General features: G+C 42.7%; 1 protein-coding gene across 3 annotated transcripts in view; it reads right to left on the minus strand.

The window, feature by feature from the left end:
- The window catches only part of pex7 (peroxisomal biogenesis factor 7), a 103,718-nt gene that overhangs the window by 90,251 nt on the left and 1,728 nt on the right, over positions 1–11,739 (minus strand). For all 3 annotated transcript variants that reach the window (XR_013792016.1, XM_079525490.1, XM_079525489.1), the window contains exons 3-6: positions 10,131–10,188; positions 7,836–7,986; positions 7,037–7,114; positions 6,175–6,283 (exon numbers count right to left, since the gene is read on the minus strand). Coding sequence is in view for 2 of the 3 variants with exons in the window: in XM_079525490.1 (XP_079381616.1) it covers positions 6,175–6,283; positions 7,037–7,114; positions 7,836–7,986; positions 10,131–10,188 (396 nt within the window). In the remaining variant the exon portion in view is untranslated. The remainder of the gene's footprint in view (positions 1–6,174; positions 6,284–7,036; positions 7,115–7,835; positions 7,987–10,130; positions 10,189–11,739) is intronic.

Raw genomic sequence — 11,739 nt, forward strand, 5'->3', positions numbered from 1 at the left:
AGAACGATTGAGATTTTGTCTGCATAGTCAAGACTAAGAAAGTGAGTGATATATTGCTGCGTCGACATAGGAGAGTGACTGATATAATGTGGTTGCCTCTTGCGTTGAGGTATACGGCACCTACGCCAGCTACGTGAGTGCGGAAAATGCCCTTTGCTGAAGAAGTTAACCTATGTGAACAGAGGGAAATTAAATAAATCCAGGGAATAAGACACTATAAGAGATTGACATTAATCAGCTCTCCTTTTCCCTGAGTAGCTGAGGTTGAGGGTGAGACGATGTGTGTGGGGGGGGGGGGTGTTCTTAAACATTACGGTATGCATAACTGTGTACTTTGGATGCCAAATAAATATACATCAGTGGTTTTCAACCCTTTTTATAATATCAACTTATAAAGGTCCATTATTTTATCTGTATTTGAGCCACGGACCAACATTTTATGAGTTTCAGCCTCTCAGACCCAAGACTATAATATTTTGTTGTCGTTGGATAAGATTTTGTGCACAATTTCATGCTGCATTGATGTGGTACCAACCATAGGAAAGACCACAGGTCTAAATATCAAATATTCTGCCTTCTCTAATTGTGTAGACTTCTTGTAAATTAAGAAGTGCAGATGTTTAACAATAGGTTTCATTTGACGCTCTCAAGAGTTAAAGATCTAATAAGGGTCCATTTGGTTACCAACTCTTCCATCATTTAGCTGGGGACCACCTGGAACGCCCTCAAGGACCACTGGTGGTCCCCGGACCACTGGTTGAGAACCACCAATATAAATTTCTATGTTTTAGTGTTATTCAGGCAGATCCAGCACAGCAACACAGCTCCTGTTTTTAGATTTGTGGGCCCTAGTAGACTGGTGAAGTGATCAGATAACTGCTGTAGCAGAGAGCTCTGCGGGCCCTTCGGCCCTGTGCTGTTAAGCCACTTACTGAGAATTGTCCCTCCATAAAAACCCATTACGGATGATGACTGAGCTCCCCTGACTGAGATGTTACAGTGGCCTGCACACGCGCGCAGACGCGCACACACAAGATGTTACAGTGGCCTGCACACGCGCGCAGACGCGCACACACAAGCCATGCTAACGTCCGATAGCGTCCATCAAGCTGCCATCGGCTCCTTGGAGGAAATGGATGACGTTCCCACTATCATGTCAACTCATCGACTTGCCTCCAATTTTATTAAAGGGTCGATTGATATAATAAGAGGAAAACCGACGACCGGCGCTCGCTCACTCCTCCTCCCGCGCATTCATGTACAGCAGCAGACACACTTGGACGCGCGCGCGCACATACACACACACACACACACACACTCTCACTCACTCACTCACTCACTCACTCACTCACTCACTCACTCACTCACACACTCACACACACACACACACACACAGTAGGCTATGTGCACACAAGCACAAGCAGACTTTTCTATTGGAGAAGGGCCGGTTAGTGAAATGATAATACATAAGCCATTTTATGTAATTATATTGTGACACTTGCTTTGGCAATGTAAACTTATATTTTCGCATGCCAATAAAGCTCCTTTGAATTGAAATTGAATTGAATTGATTGATGTTTGATGTTATGTTATCTATGCCGCTGCATTGTCTGAAGGAAGTCTTATGTACCTGTGCACAAGATGTGCACAAGATGTAACAATAAAGTACAACCTTGAACCTGAACCTTTACTGTGTAGGGCCGGCCTCGCTTACTCCACTTCAAAAAATAAACTTCCCCCAAAAGAAAAGTCACAAGATCCTTTCTTTGAAATTACATCAGCGAGTCAAGCCTCCAAGCCTGCTCTCTCCAATGAAGCAATTAAGCCAAACTAATTAAGCCAACTCATTCCACTTCCTCTTGCACTCCCACAAACTGATATGGCACAAACGCAGCAGGCACAGAGGAGCCTCCTATTGGAGCACAATCTGATCGAGATACTGATGCAACCATACAGTAACGTATAAGCGCAAATGAGTTTAACTCCTGATAAAGTTAACGTATGATCCCCGTAAAAAAAAAGAAGGATAAGCTAATCCGAGGACTCCCTCTGGTCATGAACCTGATTGACTTCTATTGTCGTCTCAAAAACTAAGCTGATTTAATTCAAACTCACTTCCTGATAGAAGGATAGAAAGGGGAGGAGTGGTTAAGAATAAAGATCGCTTCTTTGGTAGAGTTTAGGATTACGGATGCTTTTGGTACTGGAGCAATTCCTTTGTTTCGAAGTTCTGCGCGAAAAAACAAGACCAGGGCGCAGGGGTGAAGTATACCTGTTCACCACAAACACTATTGCCCGTGTTCATGGGCAGTGGTGTAAACTAAACTGTAAAGTAACCAAAGACTTTTACTTAAGTGCAATTTTGAGGTATTTGTACTTTACTTGAGTATTTCCAATTTCCAATACTTTTACTTCTACTCCACTACATCTCTGAGGCAAATATTGTACTTTTACTCCACTACATTTATTTGAAAACTTTACTTACTAGTTCTTTTGATTATTATTACAAAACATACATTAAACACTTCAGCCCCTATATACATTTCGGCCAATTGAACATTTTAAAATAGCAGATCTACAAGCTCACAATGCGTCGCCAACGCGACCCATTGTGAGCTTGTAGATCTGCTATTTTCAAAAATATCTTTTCTATTTGAATGGGACATTTTGCATAGTGAGAACTGGTATTCGCATACATAAAGTGAATGGGAAATCGAGTGGCAAAGTGACTTGGCAAAGTGAGTTTAATGTCGTTTAACGTCGTTCAGATAGGATGTATCAGATAGCCCATAGAGCCCCATTGTGAAAAGAAATGTGGTGCAAATTTAGCCCAAGGAGTGTTTTTTGTGCAAAACGAATGCTTGCACTGGATTCAGAATCATGAAAAAACCCTAGTTTGACCTGTCACATGCTACATTAAGCATAATGAAATTTTGAAAATGTTGCCATATATTGGATGTTAATGGTTAATGGCTTATTATGCTAATTATGAAAATTGCCCAATATATGCAAGTTAGCATCCGGTTTAGCATCCCAAAATGTCCGGGTTCACATTCTGGCAAGTAGACTATAACCGGGTATCCCGGGTATGATGATGATGTCACGCACATACCCTCTATTGGTACTATCTTTGTCACGGCACCACCTACAGGCTGGAGGAGCGTCACGGCACCTGTCGGCGGTGCAGGTGTTGAGCGGGAGATCACCGATTGTTTTTCTCATGATCGGCCGATACCGATCTTGTGTGTAAGGGGAAAATTTGAAAAATTATTATATGTCAAAACCCACGTCAAAACTGTTCCTGTGTGTGTGGGGACAAAGGGGAGAATGTTAAGGCCATGTCACAGAGAAGCAAAACGATATTATTTATGCTATATATCTGATTGATATTTATACCACTTAAATGGCGTAAAAGATCGGTTTCTCCAGATAGGGTTGCCGATCACCAATCGAGTCATTTGGAGTGAATATCGGCCGATCACCGATCGGTGGCCGATTATCAGAGCATCTCTAAAAGGGAAGGGTAGAACGGAGGCGCTGCCTGTTACGTCCTCCCGGTGGGGGCTCCTCACTGGCAGGGGAGCCAGTAGGGAGAAAGAGAAGTAACAATGCACATTTTGGCATAAGGACTACGACGGAGAAAGATACAGCAACACTGGGAGGGAGTCAGGGAGACGGTGGAAACCCAGGGAGAATGTTCTGGGGGGAATTAGTTCCTGGCAATCTTAGTGTAGGCGTGATTCTAGAGGCAGCCATTATAATCTCCTGCTTACAGCTGTATTACTGTAATTAAATCTATAATGATAATGCAGTAAGTTTGCAGTATTTGCGTTGACTGCAGTGGAAAAGTGACTCGGATGAGAGCATTTCCGGATTGGACGTAAAAAAACAGTGATTTATTTTGGTGTAAAGAAGGTCATTTGTTGAAGTGGCTTTTGAGAAGGAGGTTATTGTTTTGGCTAGGGTTTCTACAAAAAGCCTGGAGGAGAAGACAACATATATTTTAGCTTTTTGACTCTGTGTGTTTGTATGAAGAAATGACGTGCATGTTGTATTTCACAACACCGGATGAAAACAGAAGGCTGGGAATGTATACAATTTGAACATGTATCTTAGTTCATCAGCGTAACGTAACATCTAACTGTACAAGACTGAGCAAACTATATAGAAATTAGGAATAGAAAATAATATACAGTATGAGTTATGGATCTATGTTTTTTATGGTCTGAAATCAAATGAACAAAGGTGATGCACATCCACTCTAGCCCAGGTGCTGGACAAACGGCAATACAGCAGGAAACGATAGAGTCCGCAACACTGGCAATAATACTCAGCTCCACTGGTTTATTAATTCAACGTTTCGATCACTGGGGATCTTCTTCAGGAATAGTATGACAGGAAATGGGTGTGTACCTTTTATACAGAATGGGTACAACCGATTGGCTAGAAAGATGAGCAGACAGTGACCACCTGAGCTCAAACCAATTATCCAATATCACCAGGTAAATTAATAATAAACATGACAGTTTTAACTAAGTATATACATGAATATCAAAAGATGAGATGTATATGTACACGATATAAATATATATATATATAAGCACAAATCTGAAATCAAATTAAGCCAACATCTATTTCAAATACAGAGCAGTGGATGAGTGCATTAACACTGTATCAGTGACACCTAGTGGTAACAAGACCGTATAGTCCAATTACCTATAAAAACCTGCTCACTTCCTTAATTCCACCACTCAAACTATGCAATATATTACACCAGTGGTTTTAAACCAGTGGTCCGGGGACCACCAGTGGTCCTTGAGGGGGTTCCATGAGGTCCCCAGCTAAATGGTGGAGAGTTGGTAACCAAATGGACCCTAATAGATCTTTAACTCTTGAGAGTGTAAAATTAAAGAAAATGTACCCTCCCGGGTCCATTTGGTTTCATTTTTTCAAGAGTAAAATTATTGTTAAACATCTGCATTTCTTAATTCACAAGAAGTCTACACAATTAGAGAATGTAGAATAATTGTTATTTTGATCAAGGTTTGCCTGTTATCTCAAATGTCCAATACATAATGGGCCTTGATACAAAAAGGGTTGAAAACCACTGTATTACACAATATACTAGGCCTCTCAAATAGTTGAGGACAACACACACACACACACTAAAATACATACAGAGCCTCAAAATCCACCAAAAGGGGCTCAGCTAGCTTCGTGCCTACCTCCATCAGACTGCTGAATGCCTAGGCATTTCGGCCTATTTTATTTTATTATCAACTTTCACTGAAAACCAGACTGCCACCAACCATTTGTTTGTTCATCTATTCTACAGCCAAGATGGATCTGTCCCATCTCATATTCCATCCTAATTGGCTAACATTGGCTTTCAATGTTTGCTGGATTGGCACTTTTTTTTTCTTTCTTCTTTTTAGTTGCTGTTCATTCCTTGGGAGTTAATGAGAGAGGGGTTCCAAACGTTCATTTAAATTACGCCAATAAAAACATGAACACCAGAGCAAAAGATATCCTTCACCGTTCTGCTTACCCTCGGCCAGATTCTAAATTTAGCCTCAAAAATCGACTGATCAACAAAGGCAGATAAGGCTGACCTTATTGCATTGTATGTCCTTTTTGAAGGTAGCAACTTATATTCCCCATTCAAAACATGGCTAGTGTTTGCAGTGATATTCCTTGCCAACCTTGGTATACTGTTAAAATTATTGTCACCGTTCAACTTTTTATGTTTTTAAGGAAATTAAATTAATAAGGTTGGTTGCGACTGTAGGTCGCAGATTACTATGAAAACCTGCAAAACCTGTCAGTCCGTCAGTCGATCCGTCACACCACCATATTGGGCCGTCAGTCCGTCACGCCTCGTGACACGTCATGGCATCCGTCAGACCTCATCAAACCCTGTACACTCACTCAAGACACACTCCATATATGGCCAGTACAGAATTCATTCCATATGTTGATCTGACCCCCCATGCCAAAGCGCCAGCACTCGCCCAGCAGTCTGCCGTCACCCAGGCGGATGTGCTTCTCGCCCTCAGGGCGTCTTACTGGTTATTCAGATTCTGATATGTAGATCCATCCATCCATCCATCCATCCATCCACCCATCCATCCACCCACCCACCCATCGCCGATTCCATTGTGTGTTTGGTCTCACCTGATGCTGAAGCAAGGCATCCTGGGATGTGAGGGGACCAGATGGTGCTGTAGATGACCCCTTCGTGACCTTTGAGGGTGGTCAGTGATTGGCCGAGGTTAGGATCCCACTGGGAATGCACAAAACAACACTGACCGTCAATGACGGCGATGAAAATGCTGGACCCTGTTTTAAGTGTGAGTGCTTAATCATGGTGTGTCCAGAGTAACAGTTTTTGAATTGACTTATGCTTTCGTTTGAAATGTACCCATTCTACATACTGTGAAATGTACCCATTCTACATACTGTAAAATAAACATTTAAATCAAAGGAAGGAAGGAATTAAGTAATTAACCCATTAAAACCGGGCTGGCTAAATTGCAGTTCTACAAGCTCACAGCATGTCACTTTTAGCTAAAGAATATATATAATCAAAGACGTTTAGCAGATCTACAAGCTTGCATCTGTTATAAATAATGGTTAAATCGGTTAAAAGCTAAGGTGACGGCCCAGGCGGTGGCGTAACCGTCTGGGCACCCGACTGGTAATCCAGTCGCAGTGTGCCGCGGGTTCGACTCCCGAGCCCGACACGGCCTTTACTGCATGTCTTCCCCCATCTCTCTCCCGTTTCCTGTCAGCCTACTGTCTGTCCCTTCAAAAAACCAATAAAAGGCGTAAGCCGCAAAAAAAATATCTTTAAAAAAAAAAAGAAAAAGCTAAGGTGACACAAATGTGTTCCAGGTCTTAATGGGTTCATATGTAGTTATTTCTGCTTGTAAAATCCTCAACTATTATTTTACAAACTCTTTTACATGTTTTTACTATTTTTGAATACTCTTTAGTGTGAGAACTACTGATCAGTTGGAAGGAAGGTCGGTCTCACCACTTTAGCAGTGTGGTCCCAGGAACCAGACACCACTAGATTCTCTCCTCTCGTCTGACTCCAGTCTACAGCATACACCTGTGAGAGCACACACACACACACACACACACACACACACACACACACACACACACACACACACACACACACACACACACACACACACACACACACACACACACACACACACACACACACACACACACACACACACACACACACACACACACACATCGAGAAAACATATATACCACTAGCGTCTGCTCCTGTGCTTGCGGTTATGGTTAGGTTAGGAGATGAGGTGGGTTGTCATTGGTTAGGAGATGAGGTGGGTTGTCATTTGTCGGACCAATGACTAGTCTGAACAACGTACTGCACCCATATACCATACCCCCAAAAATTGTAGCAAAAAAGCATCTACATTTTTCTGTTCAATACTCATACTGTACAGCACATAGAAAGGTAGACGCCTCCTTTGGCTCTGGGGCTTGTGTATCTCGAGAGTAGGCAACATGGAGACAAGCTTTTACGGAAGCGTCCAAGGAACGTAATGGTGCGGGGAAATCCCCGAAAAGACGCGATGTGATTGGCCAGTAGTCACTTGAGTGGCAGCGACGCAGCGTGCCTTCCGCACCGCCCAGCTTGACTTCCGCCTTACGCTGGAGATACATCGCTCCAATCAACTGCAGCGGCCAATAGCAAACCATTATTATAAGTCCTAATATTATATGTGTGCGTACATGCGTGTGCGTGCACGTGTGTGTGTGCATGCGTGTGCATGTGTGTGTGTGTCTCCTACCTCCTGTGTGTGCTCCTTGGCCACGCGGAGCGGCGCGCTGAGATTGGCCGTATCCCAGAGCTGCAGGGTTCCGTCTCCGCCCCCCGCTACCAGGATGTGCTCGTTGGCTTCACTCCACGACACGTCAAACAGGCCGTCACTCCACTCACAGCTACGCACACACACACACACACACACGCACACTCACGCGCACACACACACACACACACACATGCACACACACACACACACACACACACATGCACACACACACACATTTTCATTAGGCATACATGGAAATACAAATAGAGAACGTATACAGGAATGCCTATTTTGATCTGAGATTCACTCACTCAGTCATCCCTACCTATTAAATAAATTCTGGACCAATTGATTGACCATATCAGACCAGATCATGTCAATTCAAGTAAATACGTCAATTTGGAAAGAATCTATCACTCTAGCTATACCAGCAATGATTAGTGAAATAAGGCAGTTGTTTAATACCGGTTGACTCAACATAATAACTTTGTGAACATGGATAGAATGTGCATGGAATAAATGGCCAACAAGTTATTCAAACATTATTTGAAACATTAACTAAATGTGAACCTTTACACTTTTTGTTTTCTATCGCAGAGTACAAGTGTATATATATTTAGAACAAACCGACGGTCCCAAATTGCCTTAGCCATGTTGCATCATTTGCATGTGTCAACCTACACATGTGTAGGTGCTCAAACAACATCTTGTGCAGCCCTAAATTAGTCCAGGGACCACCAGGCGCTGTAAGTGAGGAATGTACAGGGTCCTAGATGCATATCGAGCTGGAGGTCCTTGACATGAGAAATGAGCGAGCTTGTACATCTGCTATTTTTTAACATTTTTGTTTGTACTGATTTGGAAGACATCCGTAGAATCGGCCTCAGGTCTTAACACTTGCCCAAGACGTGTCCACACGTCTTAATTGCGAACGCAGTGATTGCGAACGCAGTGAGCATTTACTATGAGACCCAGCAGATCACGTCTGTGTGTGTGTGTGTCTGTGTGTGTGTCTGTGTGTGTGTCACGCTGTAACACCACCCGCCCACCACCAGAGGGCGCAGCTGTATCACACACAACAACACACACACACATGCACGCACGCACGCACACACACACACACACGCACGCACGCACGCACGCACACACACACACACACACACACAAAAAACTTAACTTAAAAAAAAACTTAACTTAAAAAAAAATACGTAAAAAGGAAAAACGCACACACACAAAAAACTTAACTTAAAAAAAAACTTAACTTAAAAAAAAAAAAAAAAACTTAAAAAGGAAAAGCTTTAAGGAAAAACTTAAAAAAACTTAACTTAAAAAAAAACTTAACTTAAAAAAAAAAAAAAAAAACTTAAAGGAAAAGCTTTAAGGAAAAACTTAAAAAAAACTTAACTTAAAAAAAAACTTAACTTAAGAAAAATCTTAAACACAAAAAAGAGAACTTAAAAAAACCTTAACAAATTACGTGATTTATTCTAATTGTTGTTTTTGCAATTCACGAGCTGCGTTCGCTTCCCGCGTTCGCGCGTCTTACTTGTAATTACACCCGTAGGAGGCCCAGGACGTGTCCACACGTCTTTAAGTCCTTTTTTGAGTGGTGTAAACCACTCCTACAACTGGCTTTTGTTGAGTGGTGTAAACCACTCCTACAACTGGCTTTTGTGTGCATAAAAAAATGACCATGGTTGCTATGTTCAAAATAATTTCTGACGTAATTAAATCACACCCGGGTGAACTGGATGACCGTAGCAACCGTGGTCATTTTCTCTGCGCAGAAAAAGCCAGTTGTGAAATCACATCCGGGTGTGATTTCATTACGTCAGATCAGAGCTGATCAGGCTACATAATACCTTACCTTATTTCATTACGTCAGACATTACGTCAGACCACAGCTGATCATGCTATATAAAACCTTACACCACTCAGTTCACACGGGTGTGATTTTTAATGACATTGATCGCTAAAATAAATTGTTTGACATCGGCCGTTGCTAGGCAACGCCTTGCTCGTCCGCCACGGAGCTGTTTTGCTGCGCACGCAGCCATTCACTTCCTGGTTTATGGGCCGACAATCTTCCTTATTTACTCTGAATCTACGGCGCTGTCCGTGGTTCAGAACGCTGATGTTCGGTCCTGAATTCTGACTTCATCATTTCGTTTAGAATATTAACGCTCCTAAAGAGAGATCAGACTTATTAGCTTTTATTCTAAAAAAAAGTGTTCATGGGCTAGTAGAGACAGACAGAGATCATGAGAGTTTCACCTTCTTACGGGAGAGATGCCCGTCTCGGTCTCCTCCAGGACAAGCAGTGTACCACAACCTGAAAGCACACACACACACAGTTGGTAACAGACTCTTAGGTTGGGGACGCTGTCCTGCACTGACTTACATTCATTTCATATCCCCTACCGACCCCATGACACACAATAGAATCTAATTCATCGCTACTCAACCCGCAGCCCGTAAAATCTTACTCTCTTATTATGTTAAACATCTGCATTACTTAATTAAAAGATGTCTACAGAATTAGAGAATGTAAAATAATTGTTATCTTGATCAATGTTTTGCCTGTTGGCTCTCCTAATGGTACAAACATCAATATGGAATTGTGGACGAACCTTATCCAACAATAACAAAATATTCCTTGGTTTGGGGATTCTGAGAGGCTAAATCTCATCAAATGGTGGTCCGTGGCTCGAATGCCGAATAAATAATGGGCCTTGATATGAAAAGGGTTGAAAACCAAAGCACTGCAGTACAGTATGAATGAATGGCAGTTTCCTTTTTCTCACCAGTGATGCCGTAGTACTGGGACATCATTCATATAAATACTGCCATTCATACTGTACTGCGTGTAGTGTGTGTCATTCTGTACTGTGGACAGTGTTTCAGTCTCACCAGTGATGCTGTAGACAGTGTTTCATTCATATTACTGTACTGTGTTCTCACCAGCGATGCTGTAGTACTGTACTGTGTTCTCACCAGTGATGCTGTAGTACTGTACTGTGTTCTCACTTCTCACCAGTGATGCTGTAGTACTGTACTGTGTTCTCACCAGTGATGCTGTAGTACTGTACTGTGTTCTCACTTCTCACCAGTGATGCTGTAGTACTGTACTGTGTTCTCACTTCTCACCAGTGATGCTGTAGTACTGTACTGTGTTCTCACTTCTCACCAGTGATGCTGTAGTACTGTACTGTGTTCTCACCAGTGATGCTGTAGTACTGTACTGTGTTCTCACCAGTGATGCTGTAGTACTGTACTGTGTTCTCACCAGTGATGCTGTAGTACTGTACTGTGTTCTCACCAGTGATGCTGTAGTACTGTACTGTGTTCTCACCAGTGATGCTGTAGTACTGTACTGTGTCCTCACCAGTGTTGCCGTAGTACTGTACTGTGTCCTCACCAGTGTTGCTGTGGTACTGTACTGTGTCCTCACCAGTGTTGCCGTAGTACTGTACTGTGTCCTCACCAGTGTTGCCGTAGTACTGTACTGTGTCCTCACCAGTGTTGCCGTAGTACTGTACTGTGTTCTCACCAGTGTTGCCGTAGTACTGTACTGTGTTCTCACCAGTGATGCCGTAGTACTGTACTGTGTTCTCACCAGTGTTGCCGTAGTACTGTACTGTGTTCTCACCAGTGATGCCGTAGTACTGTACTGTGTTCTCACCAGTGTTGCCGTAGTACTGTACTGTGTTCTCACCAGTGATGCTGTAGTACTGTACTGTGTTCTCACCAGTGATGCTGTAGTACTGTACTGTGTTCTCACCAGTGTTGCCGTAGTACTGTACTGTGTTCTCACCAGTGATGCTGTAGTACTGTACTGTGTTCTCACCAGTGTTGCCGTAGTACTGTACTGTGTTCTCACCAG

Source organism: Electrona antarctica (assembly GCF_951216825.1).
Source record: "Electrona antarctica genome assembly, chromosome: 17".
Lineage (NCBI taxonomy): Eukaryota > Metazoa > Chordata > Actinopteri > Myctophiformes > Myctophidae > Electrona > Electrona antarctica.